The sequence below is a fragment of the Dermacentor silvarum genome, chromosome 11 (genome assembly GCF_013339745.2).
Source record: "Dermacentor silvarum isolate Dsil-2018 chromosome 11, BIME_Dsil_1.4, whole genome shotgun sequence".
Taxonomy (NCBI): domain Eukaryota; kingdom Metazoa; phylum Arthropoda; class Arachnida; order Ixodida; family Ixodidae; genus Dermacentor; species Dermacentor silvarum.
The window spans coordinates 48,259,007-48,280,446 of NC_051164.1; the positions used below are offsets into that span (position 1 = coordinate 48,259,007).

Consider the following 21,440-nt stretch of genomic DNA (forward strand, 5'->3'; position numbering starts at 1 on the left):
TAATAAGCATGACAAAGCGGGAAAATGAGCCGAAAAACTAGAAAAGTGGCCAAGAACCGAGAATTAATGATGGTAGTGGTTGTAAGTATGGTAATAATGGTAATGATTATAATAGTAAAATATAGTAATGACTCAATAATGACCATGACTCAGCAGAAATGACAATGACTCAACGAAAAAAATGTCAGTTTCGCCCTAAGGGCGAAGCAATGAATGCGATAGCAACACAGCAATGTCATACGAAGTAAGGTGAGCGGCTTTGGTAGCAATATGAATTGTAGTAAACATGAGCTGATTAAGTAAGCAGGTGTGCTGCGGCGTAAGTAGACCGACATGAAGAGAGACTCGATGACCACGAGAAGGCGCGTGTGACACGGTGGTGTTGATGAGAAGCGCTTCCCGTGGGCAGCGCGTGCGAAGGGACACACCTGTAGCGCTGCACTGCCGATCCGGGCAGCATTGCGTGTGTAGCGTGCGTTGGAAAATGTGGCCCGACTATTACGAACTGAATGAACAAGCGTGGTGTGAGCGCGCACAAACAAACATGAATAGATCACACTGAATGACTGCAGCCAACGACTGTCAAAACGCTGGCAGCAAGCATACGCCACAGCGGGCGAAGTATACGTGCGGTCTATCGCTTCAACGGAAACTGAGCGGCGAATGCACGGTGCTTAAAGGTCAGAGCCGTGTGGAGATAAGAGACGGTGCGAGCGAGCGACGAGCGCGGTTGTTGGCAGAGAAGTGCGCCCCCCCCCCCCCCCTGGCTCCCTCCGGCGCTGGCTTCCTGCTTCCTTGCTGCCGCGTGGGAGATTGAGTGCGTTCGCTCTCCGTGATAGCGCGCGTCCCCGCACGCTTCCTCTCGGGCATACGGCGCGCGGCGAAGATTTTATCTATAGGGAACCTCACGGCGACGGCGACGACGACGGCGACGCCGACGGCAGAAATCCGGTTCAAGTGTCCATATAATTGCTATCGCAATAAAAGTTTAACACTGAAAAAACCACTGAAATGGGTTCGGAAGTGGCTACTAAGTGAAGGAAACACAAGAGAATGATGGTAGAAGCCATAGTCACGAGCGTGACTCAGCAAAAATTTCAATGACTCAACAAAAAATATTAGCACTAAAACACAGGTAGAATGGGTACGGAAGCGGGTACTAAGTGGAGGAAACGCTAAAAGATGGCGGTAGAAGTCATAGTCGAGACCATGACTATGACTCAAGTGAATTAGGAGTGAATCAAGGGGTTATGAAGTGGGGCAGTGACTTGCAAAACATTTTAGTCTCCAAGTGAGTGAATAAGCAAGCAAAAAAAAAAAATGTGCCGAGTCACGGTTCGAGTTTGGCGAATCATAGGATGGGTGACTTGCAAAAAAAACAAAATGATGGCTTGCTAGATTGACATTAAATTGTGCTTTCAGAGTGATGATGACTCAGCAAAAAAGGAAGTGCTGAGTCACGGTCGGAGTTTGGTGAAATAAGGATGACTTGCAAAAATTACTTTTCAAATGTGTAAAAAAATGTGAATAAACAAAATAAAGGAAATGTCAAAAGAAATTTCACATACGTAAAAAGTGCTCGTCGTGTCATTGAGTTGTTGGTGCTCGGGCTTTTGCCTTCAAGTCATCTTAGTTGTAACTTTTTTCCCCTCCGTGTTCGAGTCTATTTGCGATTGCAATTATGTGGATACGCCCAGCGAATTTTAACGGCCCCGTGTCGCTGAGAATCCGGCGCCGTAGCCAGCGTTGGCGTCCCATGAGCGAACATTGCCGGATATACTATACGGCACTAAATTTCTTCTTGTACCACTGTTGCTCATACCTTGTCTTACATTCTTTACAAAGTTATTCCGCAGAATTCTGAGAACGACAGCCCACAAACAAATGTCATGAAACAAAACACCGACAGCGCATGCCTTTTATGTAAAATTATAAACAATAAAAAGTGCAAAACTGTAACGGAAAATTGGCCCACGCAAGAGTTGGCGTTTCTACCAGAAAGCTCGCCTTCGTGAATAGCGTTCGCCGCCAGCGTTTCCCGGTAAACATTATTATTTTTTTATTTCGAAAGTTTGCCCTTCGGCTTAATATTATTCTTAGAGCCTACATGCAAGCGCTGTTTTAGGGTGGTGACAACACCAAAATTTTGACCGCTATTTACCGCCAAATTTGGTGAGCAGTCATTTTCATTTCCAATCTCGCGGCGCATTCCTGCTTTTAGGGGCGAAGCTCCTTATAGCGGCACCCGTTCGTCCCCGTCGTAGTAGGTAGCCACGTCTAGTTTTATGAATTGCTCAATAGATGGCGTTGTGTGTCCGTATATGTATACCCATATATACATATATATGTATACGTATAGTATAACCGGAAGCCGACTTCCGCTTCCGGTTCCACTTCCGGTTCCGCTTCCGGTTCCGGAAGCCAGCTTCCGGCTTCCGGAGAACGCTTCCGGCGTTTTATGAAAAAAAAAATTCCGAAAGTTGTGTCCGTAGCGCGGAATCGAACCAGGGACCCCTCGCTTCGAACGCGCGGCGCTAACCACTACGCCACGAAGCGCACATAGACACACGCACCACGATGGCAATAAATACCCAACATTAACGAAAGACCGCGTTTCTAGCGCGTTTCTAACGCGTTTGTGCTAGCGCGTTACGGCCCGTGTAAGAAGCTGGTGTAAGACGCTGTGGCCTCTCCGCCTTACCTTCAACGCGTTTCGAACGCGCTGCCCAAGGCGGTGGCAAGTCAAGTTCAAGTCGAGGAGCGTTTATGAATACGGGGGGTATACTCTCTCAGTAGTCATGTGATGGCGTCGGCAAACGCGGTGCACGTTCCGGCATGTGTAAATGGCTGCGTAAGACGCTGTGGCCGCTCCCCCTTACTAGAGAGTACTGCACGTTTCTAACGCGTTTGTGCTAGCGTCCCCTTAAGCGGGAGATCCGATGATTCCCTCCGGAGCTTCGCCCACTCATCATCATTCACCCCGTGGATATGCTGTGATTTTTTTTTCTGTCACGCTCTGATGTACCCATGTTGGCACGCGATCTATTAAATTTATTTAATTTAGTTTTGCACTAATGCGCACACGAAAGCTGCATACATTTTTAATGTACTAGTTGTCTTTTTGTTTTATTTTAACACATCAAACATTTTTTTTTCTATAGCATATAAAGCAACAAGTTATAAGGCAAGGGTGGCCGTGCTCGTGGTAGTAGTATCTCACTCCGAGACTATGTACTGCATTAAGTATTATCGTTGCCTTCCACTTGTACACACTATATAATGGGTGTTTTTCGAAGGGTGCTGTAATATAAACTGTGCGTACAAGCCTGTTTAACTACAACGTAGACGTGGCCCGTACTTCGCTCACACACACTATGTGTCTCTGGCTGACGAGGCCAAAGTTTATTTTAAAAAAGTGGATTAGTTTCACGTCACCAAGGGATGCGGGAAACGTGGTTTGTCGGCTTGTCTTCCGCCCTTTTGATTCCCATCCTATATTGATCCTATTGCTTGTCGAAAAATTTTACCCGCGAATTTAAGTGGCGGCGGCGAGTACGCTTACAAAGGCCGTCGGCGCTTGCAGGTAGGCTCCCTAATTATTACGGTTACATAAATTGCATTTGCCGGGAAGCGTGAGAAGCAGTCGGGGATCTTTGAATGCTATCGTGTTCCACTCTTAAAAGCGAAGCTTATAAGCGCCCTGCAAATTTTTTTCACCGTCGTCGCTTCTGTATAGGCACGAGATTCCGTATGTCACGTGCTAAAGTACTGCCAAGGTTGGAAGGAGGGATGTTATGGCGCGATACCGTGACCAAGCGCGCGCTGATGGGGGTTGCCGGGGTAGGTGGTGTGGCAGCTGAGCGCGCCTCTCCCCTGCTACTCCCCTCCCTCCCTCCCCCGCCCCACTTGGCAGCACGTGGCTGTCCTCAGGGCTGAGTGCGTACATTGCCCGCGCCTTGTAGGGAATCTCCGGCAGGTGCAAAAGTGGCGAGCCGAGATGGCTGGCTGCTGCATGGGCGCTGTTTTTCCGCGTGCCTAATGCTGGAAGTCTCGTAGTCTCAAGTTTCAGAAACGTGTTGAAGCGACAGGGAGCACCAGCGTTCGCTCCCCGCTGCTGACACTCTTCCCCATGCCACCACTGTGACGGCGAGTGTTCGATTTCCTCGAGTGAGATCGGTTCCTGTTTGCCTGTGCGCGCGAGACACCACGCTTGTTAATTAATTTGCTGACTAAATGCATGAGCTTTTGAGACAGGCCTCGTACATCTGTCCACGTCACGTAATTGTACAAATAAGCTACTTTTCGCTCAAGTAAATTCGTGATTAAGGCTGTAAAACGTTTTCTGCTTTAAATTATTCTTAATTGCGAAGCATTATGAAGCCATATGAACCGGTTCATCCGTTATAGTTCTGTTCCAGAGTTGAAATTGAACCGAACCGAAGTATCGCAGAATCTTAAACCTGAACCGTACCCGAAAACTTTTTGGTTCTACACCCTGGTTAGAACACGACGCTAGAAGCATTTGCGCTGCGCTGAACTTTCGTGTCACTTTGAATGCAAGGATAATACTGCTCATGTGATGTTTTTTTACATTTTTTTGCTATTGCCGCTTACGAGGCATTGCACGTGACATAGATTTCATTTTCGCTTCATATCTTCAGTGCTTTTCAAAGGGCGATATATGAACGACAGTCGCCAGTCATGACGTGATACCATCGTTAAGGAAAGAGAAACTATGGCGACACAACAGGGCGCTAAACACAGCCGGACATAGCGGCTTGACACGTCACCTAGCGCTAAGCTGCTATAGTATCAAATCGAAAGCAACAAGCCCAACACCACCTCTCGTTTCCGACATGACATTACCGATACCTGCAGATTAGAAACGCCTGAGGAAAATACTGCATCAGGCTGTATAGTATAAAGCGCTGCCGCCGCTTGCCACGTGCGCTTCGTAGCCCTGCATACAGTTGGCACGGCGGTCATAATTCTCACGGCATATTTTTATCAATCTCTATGAGTGTTCTCAGAAAAAGTATACTTCCCCTTTTGATGGCTGACAAAAAAAAAGCGTTCAAAAACAGGATTCCCACTTTAATTTTGTGCAATGGCGTGAAACCCGCTCAAACTTGAAAATGAAGCATTTCCTGTTTTGAGCAGAATAGTAGCTTACTTATCTTGAAAATGGTGCTTATTGATAACTAATATACTGAAAATGCATATCCAAGTGACGCGACGCATAAGCGTTTGCACAGAATGAAGCGATTTTGCATCAAATTCGGGAGCCGAATGTTTGCACATGCAGATCTGTCGACGGACACGAAAAATGCATAGAACCCCAGCCATAGACAGCTTCGCTATAAAAATAAAAGCATTCAAAAACAGTATTCCCACTTTAGTTAAGTGAAATAGCGTGAAACCTGCTCAAATTTGAAAATAGAGCGTTTCCTGTTTTGGAGCAGAAGAGTATCTTACTTCGTGTAGCGTACTGGTCGTTACCTTCGCTTCCTGGGCCACTCGTCTCCGGTCGTGACGTCATTGTACACGTGTCGTGCACAGTAGCAAATCACGGTGGGGTAGGGCGTTTCCCGAAGCTCGGGGGCCACCCTGATTTTGTGCAGCAAGGACTTCAGCGACAACGTGCTGCTACCGCTGCTGTCCGAGCACTCGGTACACACCTTCGCGCCGACGAGCAAGTTTGTGGAACGCGAGCTGCTTTTCTGGGCCGAGAAGGACATGTACGCCTACTTGTACGAGTACCAGTACGGAATCAGCACCTTCCAGAACAGGAGGTAAGGCAGGTCGCTGTGATGATGTAGCCTAAGAACTTTTCTTGCCTTGCAGGGGGCAGTTCACTAAAGCAGATGGTGGTGCTTCTCGATTAACTGACTTATTGATTGATTGATTAATTATAACGTCCCACAGCAACGCAAGTCTCCCGAGAAACGCCATAGTGAAGGATTTACGAATGTCCTTTGCAATGTTGGGGGTTCTGTTTCATGAACTCAAGGATTGGTGCTCGAGCCCGTTTGGATTCCATCCCCATCACTATGCGGCCACCAACCTGTCGTTCCTCGGCAGTCGAACCAACGGCCGACAATTGCTTTTCGTGCTCGTAAGAGCTAGCAAAAGCTAAACCGGCTTTGGCCCTGGCTAATCGCATAGCGCTATTCTTATATACCAGGAGCTATACTTCCGTAATGACACACGTAGTGCGTCGGAACATTTATCCATGTACAAACATGTTTACGTAAGCCTGCACGGCACTAGTGAGTTAACGGCGACTGTGGATGGATCGTACAGTCACTTCTTTGGCATCTCCCATTTGTGACAAATGAAGCACAGGTTATGTCATAGAACAGTACGCGATGAGTTAATAAAAAATTTGAGCAGTTAAGAAGCGCTGCGAAAATCACTGTTACCGTGCACACCTCGTTCTGAAACAGCTTGACAAAATGCTAGTTTTTTTGGCTAAGAATGCACGCGTTGTCATCCAGGCTGTTCGTCTGGTTCAACGGCCAATGCCCGCCCAGCGCCGTGATCGGTGTGAACCTGCTGCACACTGCGCTACTGAGGAACCTGACGGGCAGCAAGGACTCCCACATCACGCTGGTCAACTGGCCTCCCGTGAGCGAAGACCTCGTGGCGAAGATGGAGTTCGAGAGGCTCTACGGAAAGCTAACGCTAAAGGACGGTGAGTGACCCCCCCTTTGTGTGCCACACATGCTTTCGCGAGGCGGACCGAATCGCCTATTTCAATAGCGGACTGTTTGAGTAATGTTTTCAATTAAGTAATGTTGGAGTAATGAGTAATGTAAACATTGAGTAATGTTTTCAAACTGGCCTTGGCTCGAACGTGTTCCTGGAACTGTTTTGAAACAGGTTGTGGCTGTGCTTCAGAAAGGCAGCCGGCGTCACAGGTCGCGTCATATATCCTCAGCTGAGGCGGGATTCTCGCTCGTTCACTTTCGGGGATATCGTTAAAGCTAAGCGTTGATTGGACAAGCCAATGAAGCGTTGTCGTAGCGCGATGTAATGCGGACTCACACTGGCCGGTACATCAAGCGAAAGAAAAGCATCTCTGAAAATGACCGACTTGCGAATACGATTTCTGCACAATATGCAAAATGCGGGCTCTCGCTGTCGTTTATGTAGTTTACGACGTAGTTGTTAACGTGACTAGATATACCGTTATACAGAAAACGTCATATATGCTGTTACTGCATAGAACGTTATATCCCTAATTTTGTCCTTTAAAAAAAGTTGCAGTGACATTTCACTTCGTGAACGCGGGTTAGACGCAAGCGTATGGATGCCGCGAACATGCACAACGAACACCGCGGCGTCGAAGAACAAACGGAAATGGCGCGAACGCGGCGACTCTCTTCTCCTCCTCCAGGTGCCTTCCTCCTTCGGCGCTCTCTTCTCTCGCGGCTTCTAACATAATCGCGCAGATTTCACAGACGGGCCGCCTACGCTTACGCCTAAAACTAGATGACTCAAGAAGTTTATATTTTGAGGAAGTGCGTGGAATGTTAAGGGAGATATGCAGACAAACTCCGAAGCTTGTGCTAGCTACGGGTAAAATAAAAATTCCTTATCCCATGCTTTGGGCCCGTTAAAAGACTGTATATGAAATGCTCACAACGTTTCCACGTCTTCCGTGGGTGGACATGCTAGGCGTTGCTCGATAGTTGTGCGCACCTTGCAGGTCGCGATACCCTGGGCTACGAGACGGAGCTGTTCCCGACGCGCAACTTCATGACGCGTGTGCTGTACGCGTTCTTCGTGTCGCTGGCGATGAGCTTCTACGCGGCCAGCCACGTGTTTGCCCCGATGGTTGAGTCGGGCAGCGGCTTCCAGCTCATGCAGCTCATGACCGGCATGTCGGGCATGACGTACTGGATGGGACACTTCATCTTTGACATGTTCATGGCGGTCTGCAACAGTATCACGCTCGTCTTCATCATCTTTATCAGCCACATGGAAATGGCCCCTTCATACCACCGTAAGCTGCGGGCCAGGTGCTAAGTAGTCGGTGCGACATAGAACTCGCGGGCCGCACAAATCTGAAAACTTTACCGGTTACTGAATGCATGTTCAGGGCTAGGTAATCATTGTGGGGCAATATTACGCGTGGTGAAGATCTCTCGAAGTAGTATAGGAAGCTTTATTCCTGGTAAACATCTTATTTCGTGGGCCTGTACGTATATCGTAAATGAACGTTCGTCTATGCATATGCAGCTTGTTCACAATTTACTCAATATTGCGTGTAGTGCACGGGTTGCTTGCAGGCACGTCACCCTTGGGACGCCAATTTACCATTAGCAATGAAATGTCCATCACCTATAGACAATAAATGTTACAGAATGCGTAGAATGCGAATATAGTTTGTTTGTTCACACCGTGAGACGAACTGCTATAAATCTGCGCAACAAATATACCATTGTAACGAAAAGAGATACTCTGAAACGCATTGCCATCGTCGCGTGAGGCATTTCTGTGGCTGAGACAAAACCATGTGGTGTCGTCCACTATCGCAGTGTCATCGAGTACATTTGGTCGCAGCGACCGCGATTTTCTGTCGTAGGACGGACATCTTGGCACAAAGCGAAGACTTCTGGCGAAAGAAAACGCTGCCGTAGCCGACAAGATTTTCTGCAGTAATATTTATTGCACATTGGGACTTATTTTTGTTTTATGGTACGGAGCCACACTACACGAGCCGAACACAGTTTCGGTGAGGCGGTGCCCTACGGAATTCATTATGAGCTTCAGCGCGCGAGTCGCAGCCGCAACGCTCTCTCGGTCGAGCTGGGGAGGTATTCTGTAAGAGTCCACCTAGTGGACTTGTCCATTTCGTCTGCTGTTGAAGTTCTGATTGGCTGGGCTGGGGTGCGCTTTAGCAAGAGCCACGCGCCACAGCCAATCAGAACTTAAGCAGCAGACGAAATTTTTGTGGGGCTACAACCTACAGGGCTGAACTTACTCTTAGAAATAAAGTTATTGAGAAACAAAACTATTTCATTTCTTTCTACAACTACGTTTCCTTTTTTTTCCCATTTGTACGTAGTCAGTCACGGCTTCAGCGAGAAATGCTAGGCAAGCACAATCTGTTGCCAGGCCATTTCAAACCTCGGCGGCGTCCTTAGCCAGCAGAAAGTTCGGGAGACGGTCGCCTCAACACCGCGTACACCAGTCTCACTCGAGGTTTGCTCGCAGTCACAAATTATTACCATCGGCAGAGTCCGAACTCTGTGTTCACAAGACCGCGTTCTCCGAATGCGTTTTTCGCATCCGTACTGTGCCTCTGCTGCGCGCACCGTAACTCGTCACTCGACACCGCGCGGGCTTTTCTTATCCCCCCAAAACGAAAAGAAAACCAAGTGGTTGCCGCCCGGACGTGTAGGCGAGTGGACTCATGCCCCGTACACATGACACGTGATCAACTTTCGGCGCTGGGAAAGTATACGAAATAAGCGGGCAGCCTTACAATTGACTCAGTGATCTTTATAAAAGGATATAAGTTGTCTACGTTCATGCGTAAACAGAAGGAATTGCACATTCACCCGCCGTTTCGTTTTATTGCCTTGCCGACCGCAGTTGCCATCCTGGCTCTGTTCGTCGCCAACGCGTTCTCCAGCCTGCCGCTGGCGTACCTGTTCTCCAGGGTGTTTTCCGAACCAGTTTGGGCTTTCTCCTACTTGGTGCTAGGACTGCTCCTGGCAGGTGAGTGTGCCTGCGTGGCCAGCGGGAAATCGTATGTGCCGGGAAAAAAAAAGCATGGGCAACATTGATTTGTCATACTTGACAGATATCTCGCTAAGTCGGTGAAGAGTGATTAAACACTCTTTCAGAAACGGAAAGAGTAACTGGCCGCTTGATAGCGCCAAAAGTTTTGCAGGCGATATGATTGAAACTATCATATCCTTGGAAGACATGCGTTTGATAGAGGCAAGTAGTGGCAAGTACTAGGGGCAGGTTATTTGAGATTGTCAGCAGATTATTACGCGAAAGTTAATTCTTCGTCGTGGAGTGACATTTTACAGTATTTACAATGCGCATTTAAAGCATACGCTGGGGCTCAAAGAACATGACTTCATATATAAATGTTGCAGACTTTAGAGGGAAGAAGTACTTCGGCTTATTGCAAACACGTAGATGTAGCTTGGAAGTGTCACGATAAGATGGTTCGTTGAAGGTGCCACGCGAGGCTTAAACATTTAATTGGGGACAGTAGAACACATTTCACGAAGTAGGGATCAACTGAAAGCGACGGCGACTGGGTTCATTGTATGCTGCAGACAACAGCGGTGAATATTTGCGTTCTGTAAACACTAGAAATTTTACTTTTCGTGAGTACTTTTATTCAGGCAGCATTGAGCTGCTTGTGGGGACCATGGTTCCTTATTGAGCGTTCTGGTCAACTTTACAGTGCCAACACAAGTGGCCATTGCTGTGTGACGAAGTATTCCTGTGATGTATGTGGAAGTACTTATTACAGAGGGATATTTTCAGAAGTCCACGCATTGTTCCTAATGCAAAAGATTGCATTATATTGCAATCTCTTGCAATATTATTGCGTAAAGTGTCTGGAAAAAATTCCGCACACTTTACGGTAGGTTCCCTTCTCGCATCATATCGGGTCTGTGTAATATAACAAGAAAGTTCAAGTGTCCGTTTGCACAACAGGCCATCTGCTCTAACCGATAGGCCATGATTGCTTGTTTTTCCTTATTGATTCTACCACGATCAGGCGCACGTAGACTTACCTCGTGTTAACGCCAACTATCTCTAGCGCTACGTCACGTAGCACACAGGAGAGCACGCGCGCGCGAGGACACGTGATCGTGCACGAGTTTCTATTCGGCCACGTAAGACTAGGCTTGCGAGTATAGGGCGCTTTCTTTCGCTGCACAAATTAAAAAAAATGTTTGTGGCAGATAGCACAATTCTAACCCTTGAGCTGAGCCACCCGATGAGGTGGCCATTACTTCTACGACAAATCAAGTTGCTTAATTGATCAATGACCATAATTACAATAATTAACGTTGTCATTAAAAAACCTTTACGGCGCATACTCCAACATAGGAATTGTAGCTAGTAATGTTGCAAGGAATATCGACTTGGAACAAATTCTCAGGATATCGCCGGTGTCGAGGTATGCGCCGTGAAAGTGGCGGTAAAAATGCGAAAAGCGTTGGAGCAAAAAAGTAACTGGAACGCCAATGGATTTTGTCACTCTTTGAAAATTAATATCTCTAAACTGGTGTAGTCCTAAGGGCTCGTTCACACAGCCGTCAAACACTCCGTCGCGTCACCGTCACGTCAAAAAAACGTACAGCAGACGCGACGTAGCAGTGTACGAACAGACGACGGCGGTTGCAGCGTCGACAGCAGCACGTTTTTGTGCAATGTTGACCGACTGTTCTCATATTCGGTTAAACGTGGAGAAATAAGATCAGCATTTTTCAGATGAACCTTTGTCGGTACAATGTTAATGTAAACAAAAAATGAACGATTTAATAGTGCATTATGAACGCAATATGGATGTTTTCGTAAAGCAAGAAATTGAACGGTGTTGATCACTGCAACTGGCAACACTGGCCACTCTAGAAATGGCGAGCCACAGCAACAACGCATCTGCTGTCGTGATGCTTGGCGGTTATATGCTGATGTTTTTGCTATGCAAGCGAAGAAAGCAACGAGCGCGCAAAGTGCTGCGACCGAGAAGCACGTGGAGGCGAAAAATGTGCAGAAATCGCAAGTTCGGCCACTCATCTTTGCTCATTCCTTTGCTGCGCCGGTCGGACCCTGAATACTACTTCGAGTAAGTATACACGGCATGGTATGTTCGTGTAGAATTCCTAATTTTTGGTGTTAATACTCACTTATCATAGCTGCTTCGGACGCAACTCGTACGTGTTGTATGTTTTTTTTTGATGAGTTTTTTTTTTTTTTTTTTGACCGGGAAAATGTTGTATGGGAAAGAAGATGAGGATGGTGGCGCGGGGACACTAAATAAAGAAGATGATGTTCAGGCATCGGATGCATCATTCCTCTGTATTCTAAATACAACAGTACGTTGTCATTTTGTTCACTGTGGCCACAGTGCGCGCAGTTCGTGGTAGCCGAGCAACGCCCGAGGCTAGGATGCACCTTTTTTGTTGTTAGAGCGTAATAAATTATGATTTCTCGTTCTTTTCAAATTATTCATTACTGCAGTACTGTGAATGGGCTAGCGTAAGAAAATATGTTTTATACATAACTACAAATTTCCGCGCAGTTACATGAGGATGTTTCCGGCGACGTTCGAGAAGTTGCTGTGTTTGGTTAGAAGTGGGATCGAGCGACTGGACACCAACTGGAGAACGGCCATCCCGGCGCGGACACGACTCGAAATAACACTTAGGTAAATAATTTAATGAATATGCTCATCAAGGTTCTTGGCTTTCTAAAGCTTGGTGTGTTTATTTTTCCTCACTCTATATGCATTTTTTCGATTTCTTTCAGGTTTCTTGCAAGTGGTGACACTCAGCGCTCGTTGTCATTTTCATATATGATTGGAAGATCGACTGTTTCTAATATTATTTCAGAAACCACGCAAGTGATTTGGGAAACCCTGAAAAAAAGATACGTTAAGTGCCCAACGAAACCCGAGGAGTGGCGCGATATTGCTAGAGGTTTTGAGCAGCGGTGGAATTTTCCTAACTGCGTCGCTAAGTGGTGCAAGAAATTTTTTTTTACTAAAGCACAAATGAGAATTTCGATACAAACACTGCTGTAGGGCTCTATGGAGCACTGTATCAGTGCAAGTTGCAGGCTAGAAATGTATTATGTGACTGCCTATTTACACTTATTTCGCATTTAAAACGTTTTGTAACTACCTAAGCACAGGGAAACACATCAATAAGTGTACTGAGCGATATGAAAGTACAGTATCTAAAGCGTAGATGCTTATCGTATAAAGGAATATCTTGCATGATGCCACCTGTGTGCATGCTGCTGTTCTCTGTTAAATTCATGGCAACTTAGTTTTCACTTTTTTTTGCAGGCAGTATCGATGGCAAACATGTCACAGTCGAAGCCCCATGTAATTCAGGATCTGAGAACTTCAACTACAAAGGAAGCTTTAGCAAAATTTTGATGGCTGTGTGTGATTCTGCATACAAATTCCTCTACGTGGAAGTTGGTCGCTCTGGTGGAGAAAGTGACGGGGGTGTCTTCGGAAGGAGTACGCTTTGCAAAGCCCTTGAGACGGGAAAGCTGGGTATTCCTCAACCCACTGCAATTCCAGGAGGACATGTTGCCCCTTATGTGATTCTTGGGGATGAAGCATTTCCCTTGAAAGAATACCTCATGCGACCTTATCCAAGGCGTTACATAAAAACAGACAGGGAGAGAATTTATAATTACCGTCATGCTCGGGCAAGGCGTGTAATTGAGAATGCGTTCGGCATACTAACTAGTCGCTGGCGCATATTGAGAAGGAGGTTTAAGGCCACTGACGAGAATGTCAACAGATACGTACTTGCATGTGTGGCACTGCATAATTTCCTGCTAACTGAAAAAGAGGACAAAGACAAATACTGTCCTTCCAGGCTAGTGGACACAGAATCTTGGACTGGTGAGGTAATTGACGGCGAGTGGCGACAGGATGGTAAAACAGTGCCAGTGTTTAGACAAGCGTCAAAGTTAGGCTCAAACAGACCTTCCCGCACAGCGCAAAAAGTTCGTCAGACATTTAAGAACTATTTCATGGGACCGGGACAAGTGGAGTGGCAGTTGGATTATATACACAGGAATGCTCTAAGGCAATGAGCACATGCTGAAGAGTGGTAGCATGCCCTACTGTATGTAAATAAACATTCACTCGCATTTAAACTTCTTTAATTTCAAGCAACGCCATGTGACAAGCGTGCATGAGCCTATCTTGCTGGACAGGCGTCAATTCCTTGGCTGATTCCGCCATAAAATCAAAAAAAGAGTTGCATCTATGCACGGGTTGTTTCTGCGCTGTGGCGCTGACAGCTTGCATAAAGGCTCCCGTCACCTGCTTCATGTCCTCCTCGTTAGCATCCTTTGTCTTGTGCCTGCAATAAAGATTTCATTTCACATTCTTGGACGTTTCTAGTCACTGTCTCATGATTTGCGTGTAGTAATTGCGAACAAAATCCATGCCAAAGGTTTCGTTTAAGTGCCCGTCTGGATCAGCTTCACTGTCAGAGGCTATTGAAGGTTGTTTTGAGGCTTCAATCTAAATGAAACAGTATCATCGAATAGCCTCCATCATACTTTTTTGATTTATGGTGCGCAGACGTCCTCTTCGAAGCAGATGTTGAGGGTGGTGGTTCAGCTTGCCCAACACTTTCGGGCAGCGTTCCCACATGGATATAGGCAGCATTGTTGCTACTTGTGGGAGGAACTGAAAGATTGCTGAAGAGGACATACATTTTTCAGTCGTACTCCCAAAGAAAGGAGTCGCACATCAAAGTTGTCACATTATTCATTTTCTTGCTGTAGCTGTATAGCTCGTAATGATGTAATAATAAACACTGCAGGCTATTGGAGGCAGTCACTGTTATTAAAAGCCTCATACTATTTACAGTAGCGACAAAACTGAATCTAAAGTTTTTAGTCCATGATTACTTTGTCAAACCCACTATCAAATATGCCAAAGTCCATCCAATGACTACTCTGTAGTCTATAAATTTGCTTCCGGTGGGGTAGATTTGGGTGAAATTTACAGATACCTTTCTAATAGTGACCGATGTGTACTAAAATGAAGCACCGAAGAATGCACATTAACGTATAGTTTTCATGGGTTAACATCAAAACTGTTAATGCAATGCCAAAACAGCAGCAACATTTTTTTATTGAAACCATGAATTACATTAACACATATTCAAGGAAGGCCAGCAACAGTGAAACATGGGAATGAATTGTTGATGTTCGTACCTTTCCCAGTCATCACCAAAATCTTGGTCTGATTCCCTTCAGATAAAAAAACGGTTTATTATACCGGTACAGTTCAATGAAAAGACAAAAAAAAAACGAACACACAATGCCAATATCTTTGGTAACTAGTCTAGCCTTGCATCAGCTGAATAATTATGTTGAATGCAATCTATTTACCTGTGCAGGAAAAACATGTTTTAGCACCATTCTCGATTTTATGCATTGCCACCACTGCACCTGCTATTGCTTTTGGCTACCATTTTGCAGGCAATTAAAAGTGAAAATACTGAAACAAATTCATGAAATGGACAGAAAAGTAATGCTAACACAATGCTTACCAAATCATAGAGCACCAGTGACGCATTTTAACACAAAAGAAAGCTCAGTTAGTCTGTATAGCTTTGTCAAAAAAGAAAAGAGGATCTAAGGCATGCAGACACGGACATGGCATCTGTGTGGTGTTCTCTAGTGCCATTGTTTGCATGCCTTGCCTTCTTTTATGATGCATATTTCATATTTCGTTTCTCATATTTCAGTCTTTCCCCAATGCAAAAGCAATCAATGAACAATAATAAACAATACCTGGCAGTGCATTCAGCAATTGCAGTGTCATTGACTCCTGATGGGACACTCCTGAAATTGCAAGTACATTTCTCTTAGCTGTTTAGCATTCTTTTGCAAGCAAACAGAATGAAACATCAGAACATATAATTTACAACATAACGTAACCATTACTTACATGTCAGCACTATCTGGCTCAAGGTCCAAATTTGAAATGACCCTGCAAAAATAACAGCGCCAGTAACTCTGTTATCGCACAACCACAAACTTATAGAGTTTCATTTATACTAAAAGCATGCCTGTCGAGAACTGTAAAGCGTAAGTTGGCTATACGCGAGCTACAGACAGGTCGTTGGAATGCACGATTTACTGACGTCCCGAGGCGCTCCTTGGCCATGAGGCTGTCCACGACAGCAAAAAAGCGCCAAGTAACCTTGGGGATGTCCGATGCCCCTGCTCCTGACTTTTTGGCGCCATCGTAAATCTTTTTTAATCTTCTCCACCGATCTTTCAGGTGCTGGAATTTTTTGGCAGCAAGTTCTCCTAAATGAAACAGTACAAAAACAGTACAGTGCATTGTGGTGGCTTGAGCCAAAACAATTCAGTAAATCACCGCTGACGAAGACACCAAACTTGTTCCATGCGTGATAATAACAAAACTTGGAAGCACATGGATGACAGATCGTTATGCAACAATCGATGCAACATGAGCTCCACAGCGCGATAAAATCAAACAATAATTCGTAATTTCTTAACTTGTTAGCGGTTTATTCCGAACTGGTAGCTTAATGAATCACTCACCTGAAATGCCGAGTTCTTTCCCAATCAAGGCCCACCTATTTTCTTTCATCTGCACATCTTTGAAGCAGGCTTCCCTGTTATCGTACAGGAACCTGTGAGGTCTCACGAGTTCGATCAGGAGTTCAGCATTAAAACGTCCATCGCGGTTCTCGTTGTCCGACATAGTGGCACCGCACAAGCTCGCTCAACAACACGGCGTGCCACACGTGTCAAACGCGCGTGGCTGGTGAACGCAGTTGTGGATTCGGATACGACAGGGACTTTTGCGCAGCCAATTTTTGGGCAGCACCCCTGTTGCCAGCTTTTGCTTTGTAAAATCGCCATATTTAGAGGCCGGCTTCCTAATTTCTGATTGGTCCGTTTTCTAGGGGCGGGGCTCCGTCCCCGTGCCGGCGACGGAAACGTAGAGCACTGCTCTGCGTCGCCGTCAACCCGTTTTTGAGGAGAAAACGACTCGGAAACCCTCTCCCCTGACGAAAAACGGTGCCGTGACGGTGACGCGACGGAGCGTTTGACGGCTGTGTGAACGAGCCCTTGAAGTCGTCTGACGTGGATACGCCTTGTGAATTCACCAGCTATAATACGTAGATTAAAGTGCGTGCTTTACTTTAATTGATTAAAGTTAATTAGTGTAATTAATAAATAATTATTAAAGAATAATAATAGTTCAGTTAATAATAATAATAATATTCTAATAATAATAATAATCAGTTAATAGTAATTATTCAGTTAAGCATTTTAATTCGAGTAGAAATAAGGGCCGCCCCATCGAGCAATTTAGCTTGGCGGTTAGAATTGTGCTCTATGTCCTAGGCAATTAAAAAAAAAAACTGGTGCAGCCAAAAAGAACACCTGACATATTTAGCGTTTTTCACCTTCCATATCGACAATAATAGTGCAGGCGCACCAGTTTCTCCCATTATTTCTTCGCAGCAGCTAGCGCTTTGAGACGCTGTGTTAGACGTACTGCACCACCTTCGAGATTGGCCCACATTTGCCACTCAACAGCAAACACTTATGTAGACGCTGAGCTGCATTGTACCGTCTTCAGGATTGGCCCAGGTGGTAACGGAACACGTAATGTTTTTTAGGCGCAGTAAAGCCATCGCTGTAAAGATATCATCGTCCTCGTCTTACTGCTGTCGTCATACACATGCCCGCGTCTAGCTCACAGAAACCCGCCCGGCATCAGCAATTTGGTCCGTCCGGCAACGCTTTACAGAATTCCAAGCGCCATACCGCGTAGCAGACTACCCGCAAAATGCTTCGCCTGACATCGATTACCACCATGCGCGAGATCTGTATACACATATTTCTTTACCGATTGTATGCTTGTAATCATGTCAATGTCTAGAGTGGCACTATTATCCCCTTCGCTGTGGCGTTGTGCCTATACTGCTGATGCCGGCGCCATAAGCCAAGACAGTCTTAGTGCCATTTCATTTATTTCACCTTAAGGGCCCGTAGGCATTACATAAGGAGGACATAAAACACATGTAAACTTTGATTATTTGAACAAAAATGCAAAAATACACCAGAAATACAATCAGTTAAGTAAAAAATACAATTGCGAATACATCGAAAGTATAAAAGGTAAAAAAAAATGTGCAGGTACATAGTTATCAAGATGAGTTAGTCAGTGTAGGGCCGGAACAGTGGTCGCCTGAGGCTGTGTAGTGGGTTCTTAGTTTTTCGCGCAATTCCTTGCGTTCGGTGTATGCCACTGGTAGAACGCCCGCCTCGGCTGCGGGAGGCTGTGGGTTCGATTCTCACCACCGCCGGGCACCCACTGGTTCAAAAGGGTACAAGCGTACCCCGGCCTGGCGTTCGGCTTCCTTCAGGGGTGATACGCTTGGGAAAGGAGCCTGCGCCCTGAATTCCCGTCGAAACCAACGTGAGCACGGAAATAGGAGGGAATTCCACAGAACTATCGCATTAGGAAAAAAATAAATAAAAATGAGTTCATAGAAGCCGTGCGGCCGTTTACACGGGCTCTTGCCTTGGTATGGCTGAGTCGAGAGGACGCTCTAGATTGTGGCTTTAGTAGCACGTGGCGTAATTTCTGGTGATAGACGAAAGAGTGTAGCAGGCAAAGGCCAGATAGGGCACGGCGCGACGCTAGCGATGACAGACCAAGTGACTGCTTGAGTGACGAAATACTGACATAAGACGAGTGATTTGAGATGATGAAGCGAGTGGATCGATTCTGAATTGATTCCAAATGCGCGGATAGATATATGCTTGCGACGGATGCCAAATGGACGATGCAAATTCTAATTTTGGACGGACGAACGTTAGGTATGCCAGTTTTTTAACCTCTGGTGATGCAATTACAACGTAAATGGCCCAGCGTTCGTGAAGCATTGGACCAAATAATTTCTATATGGCTTTTCCATGATAGCGATGATGTCGAATGTATTCCGAGGTATTTGTATGCTGATGCGGTTTCAATAGAGATATTATTCATGGTGTAGGGTTTCAATAGAGATATTATTCATCGCGTAGGTTTTAGTAATGAGGGAGTCCTTCCGAGTAGATGTCATTGATTTGCACTTTTTGAGATTTAGCGGCATATGCCATTTGTTGCACCAGTCGTAAATGATATCTATGTGAAGTTGTAATGGCAAGGAGTCTTCATAGGAGTTAATTGGATTATAAATGACACATTCATCAGAAAATAGCCGTAGTTTTGTAGTAACGTTAGCCGGTAGGTGGTTAATATATATCAAAAATAACAGTGGTGATAACCCAGCGCCCTGGGAGTACTCCTGAAGCGACGTCGGTTAGCGGCGAGCGCTTGTTATTAGCTGAAGGGAATTGCTTGCGTCCATTGAGAAAGTACTCGATTCATGAGATTAGGTTCCGTGGTAAGCCGAGATTGGAGAGGTTACTAATCAGTAGAGGAGGTAATACACGATCTAATGCCTTCGAGAAGTCTAAAAAGATGGCGTCTATTTGTATGTGAAGGTCCATGTAATGTAAAAGTTCATGAGTGAACTAAGCGAGCTGACTTTCGCATGATAAAAAACTTTCGAAAGCCGTGCTGGTTGGGGTAAAAGAAATTAATTGATTCTAGGTGAGTCATTAAATTAGACGCTATTATGTGTTCCAGTAATTTGGAAGAAATGCTTGTCAGCTAGGAAATCGGGCGGTAATTACTAACGTTAGTGCGGTCACCTGTTTCGAAAATAGGGTTTATTTCCGCTTTTTCTCCAGTCGTCCGGCACGTCTCCCGAGTTTAATGATTGCGTAAATATTAAGTACAAAATGTTTGGCTGATGGTGAAATAGTATTTTTAAGAAACTTGGTGTTAATTTGGTCGCATCCAGCCATACTCATTACGGGTGGCCCCCAACCAACCAATCAACCGACTTGCTCGACGTGCAGGCATAGTGGGCTCACTGGGCGTGGAACTGCTGAACGTGCTGGTGCAAGACGACCCGTCGACGCTTGCCTCTGTGGTGCTCTTCATCTGGGGCTACGCGTGCCGCTGGTTCCCGACGTACACCCTGGTGCGGGGCATCGTCAAGGTCATCCTGCTGTCCCGGATGAACGCCATTTGTCTCACCGGCGGACAACTGCTCGCCGAGGCTTGCCGCGACATCCAGTACTCGTCGGACGCGACGATATCCCGCTGCTGCGAAGGTATGTAGCGAAACACGGTTCAGATGTGTCGCAATAGGCAAAGGGCTGGTGGCAAAGCTGTGGCCTGAAACGACAACCGTATCCATACGCGGTTGCTCGATATATTGTCTCGTTAAGCTAATACCGATGTAATTAACGTCTAAATATTTCGCTTCGAAGACCTGCTGCAGCTTGTGTCTGCATTGGCGCTGCACTTTCAGCAGACCATTCTTGGCCTCAGCGTAGCGCAATTACTCAAACTGCTTTGCAAAGACACCCTTCGAAATCACCTTTTCTTTTTTTTTTAATGAAAACGAGCATTACCCGATTTGTCGTCCAAGACTGCAGCAACTTGTTAGTCCGCCGTTCGCCAGGAGCATCTGACAGTTATATAATAAGCATACTAAATTTTAGAGCACTACGGAAATATAATTTCGTTCCTTTGTAGTTCCTCTTTTAGTGCGCAGTATATGCGCAACAGGTTCTTGCAATCTTCTAGGCATAATTTTATACTATATATCGTTTTACGCTTCTACGATAGCGATTGATTGTAGGCCACTTTACAGCCATGTTACATCCTATCATCGCAACTAATCAATCAGCGCTTAACACAACATTATCAGTCATGGCGCTCTTTGGCCATACCTGACCCTTGCGCCACAAAAAACCACATATCATCAATCTTCTAGGCAGTCTATAGTTCATGCAAAATGGCGCTTACAAATTCATAATTCACACGCTAGCTTTGAACAAAAACTCTAAATGGTTACAGCCGCTCGCAGAAGTAGGATTTCCGATGTATTTTTAGATTAAAAATGAGAGCGTGAGCGTTCTTAGGAGCGTTCTTAAGAGCGCACGGATTCGCGAAGCCGCGTGCCGCTACTGGAGTCGTCGACTTGCGGCTCTAGCGTTTCGGCTGCATCTCCGAATATAGTCAGAGGTTTCCTCCCTAATTGCTGCGGACTTTTGTCTACATTGGCAGCATGATTACTGCTTGCGGCCCACGACCCGACGCTCTGGAAAACAACACGTAGTTATCTACCGCTGTACGCCGAAACTGCACCGTCATCACCATTTAACTCGATAGATAAGACGCGGGAAACTAAAACGATGTAAGTGCACGAGGTTCGCATAACTTCTTCGGGTCCTACGAAAAGTCTGCATTTTTGCCCGAAGAGCGACACATTGATTATAGAGACATTAAGCATTGCACTGGAGCTCCTCGCACGGTTTTTAAAATTAGTACTGACACAGAAGCTTTGTGCCTTTCTTTTGCTGTTTTTTTAGGTAGCTGTTGACTCTTAAATTACAGTATGAAAACTAAATATCTTAAGAGCGTCACAAATAATTATTACAGCACCTTTTATACGATCCGCTCAATATACGCGCGTAAGTAAACGCAAGATCTGCAGCGTTTATAGCAGTAAAACTCGATCACTGGGTGCTGAATACATGAAAGGACGCACTGCTAAGGAAATTCAATTGACTAAAACGTG

At 45.7% G+C, this 21,440-nt stretch overlaps 2 protein-coding genes and 1 long non-coding RNA gene across 3 annotated transcripts in view; 2 read left to right on the forward strand and 1 right to left on the reverse strand.

Annotated features, from left to right (window-relative positions):
- Positions 1 to 21,440, forward strand: part of LOC119433054 (retinal-specific phospholipid-transporting ATPase ABCA4-like) — a 138,081-nt gene that overhangs the window by 53,124 nt on the left and 63,517 nt on the right. Inside the window, exons 18-20 of the mRNA XM_049658544.1 lie at positions 5,622 to 5,792; positions 6,498 to 6,694; positions 7,712 to 8,008. Of these exons, the coding sequence (XP_049514501.1) occupies positions 5,622 to 5,792; positions 6,498 to 6,694; positions 7,712 to 8,008 (665 nt within the window). The remainder of the gene's footprint in view (positions 1 to 5,621; positions 5,793 to 6,497; positions 6,695 to 7,711; positions 8,009 to 21,440) is intronic.
- LOC125941398 (uncharacterized) lies at positions 11,587 to 12,975 on the forward strand. Its single transcript, XM_049658545.1, has 3 exons — positions 11,587 to 11,830; positions 12,287 to 12,412; positions 12,514 to 12,975. Exons 1-3 carry the CDS (start codon positions 11,619 to 11,621, stop codon positions 12,785 to 12,787), a joined length of 612 nt encoding a protein of 203 aa, XP_049514502.1. The 5' UTR covers positions 11,587 to 11,618; the 3' UTR covers positions 12,788 to 12,975.
- Positions 14,914 to 15,745, reverse strand: LOC125941399 (uncharacterized). The gene is made up of 3 exons (XR_007464237.1): positions 15,698 to 15,745; positions 15,541 to 15,591; positions 14,914 to 14,994 (listed from the first exon to the last, which is right to left on the reverse strand). It is a non-coding gene; the product is annotated as an uncharacterized LOC125941399 (long non-coding RNA).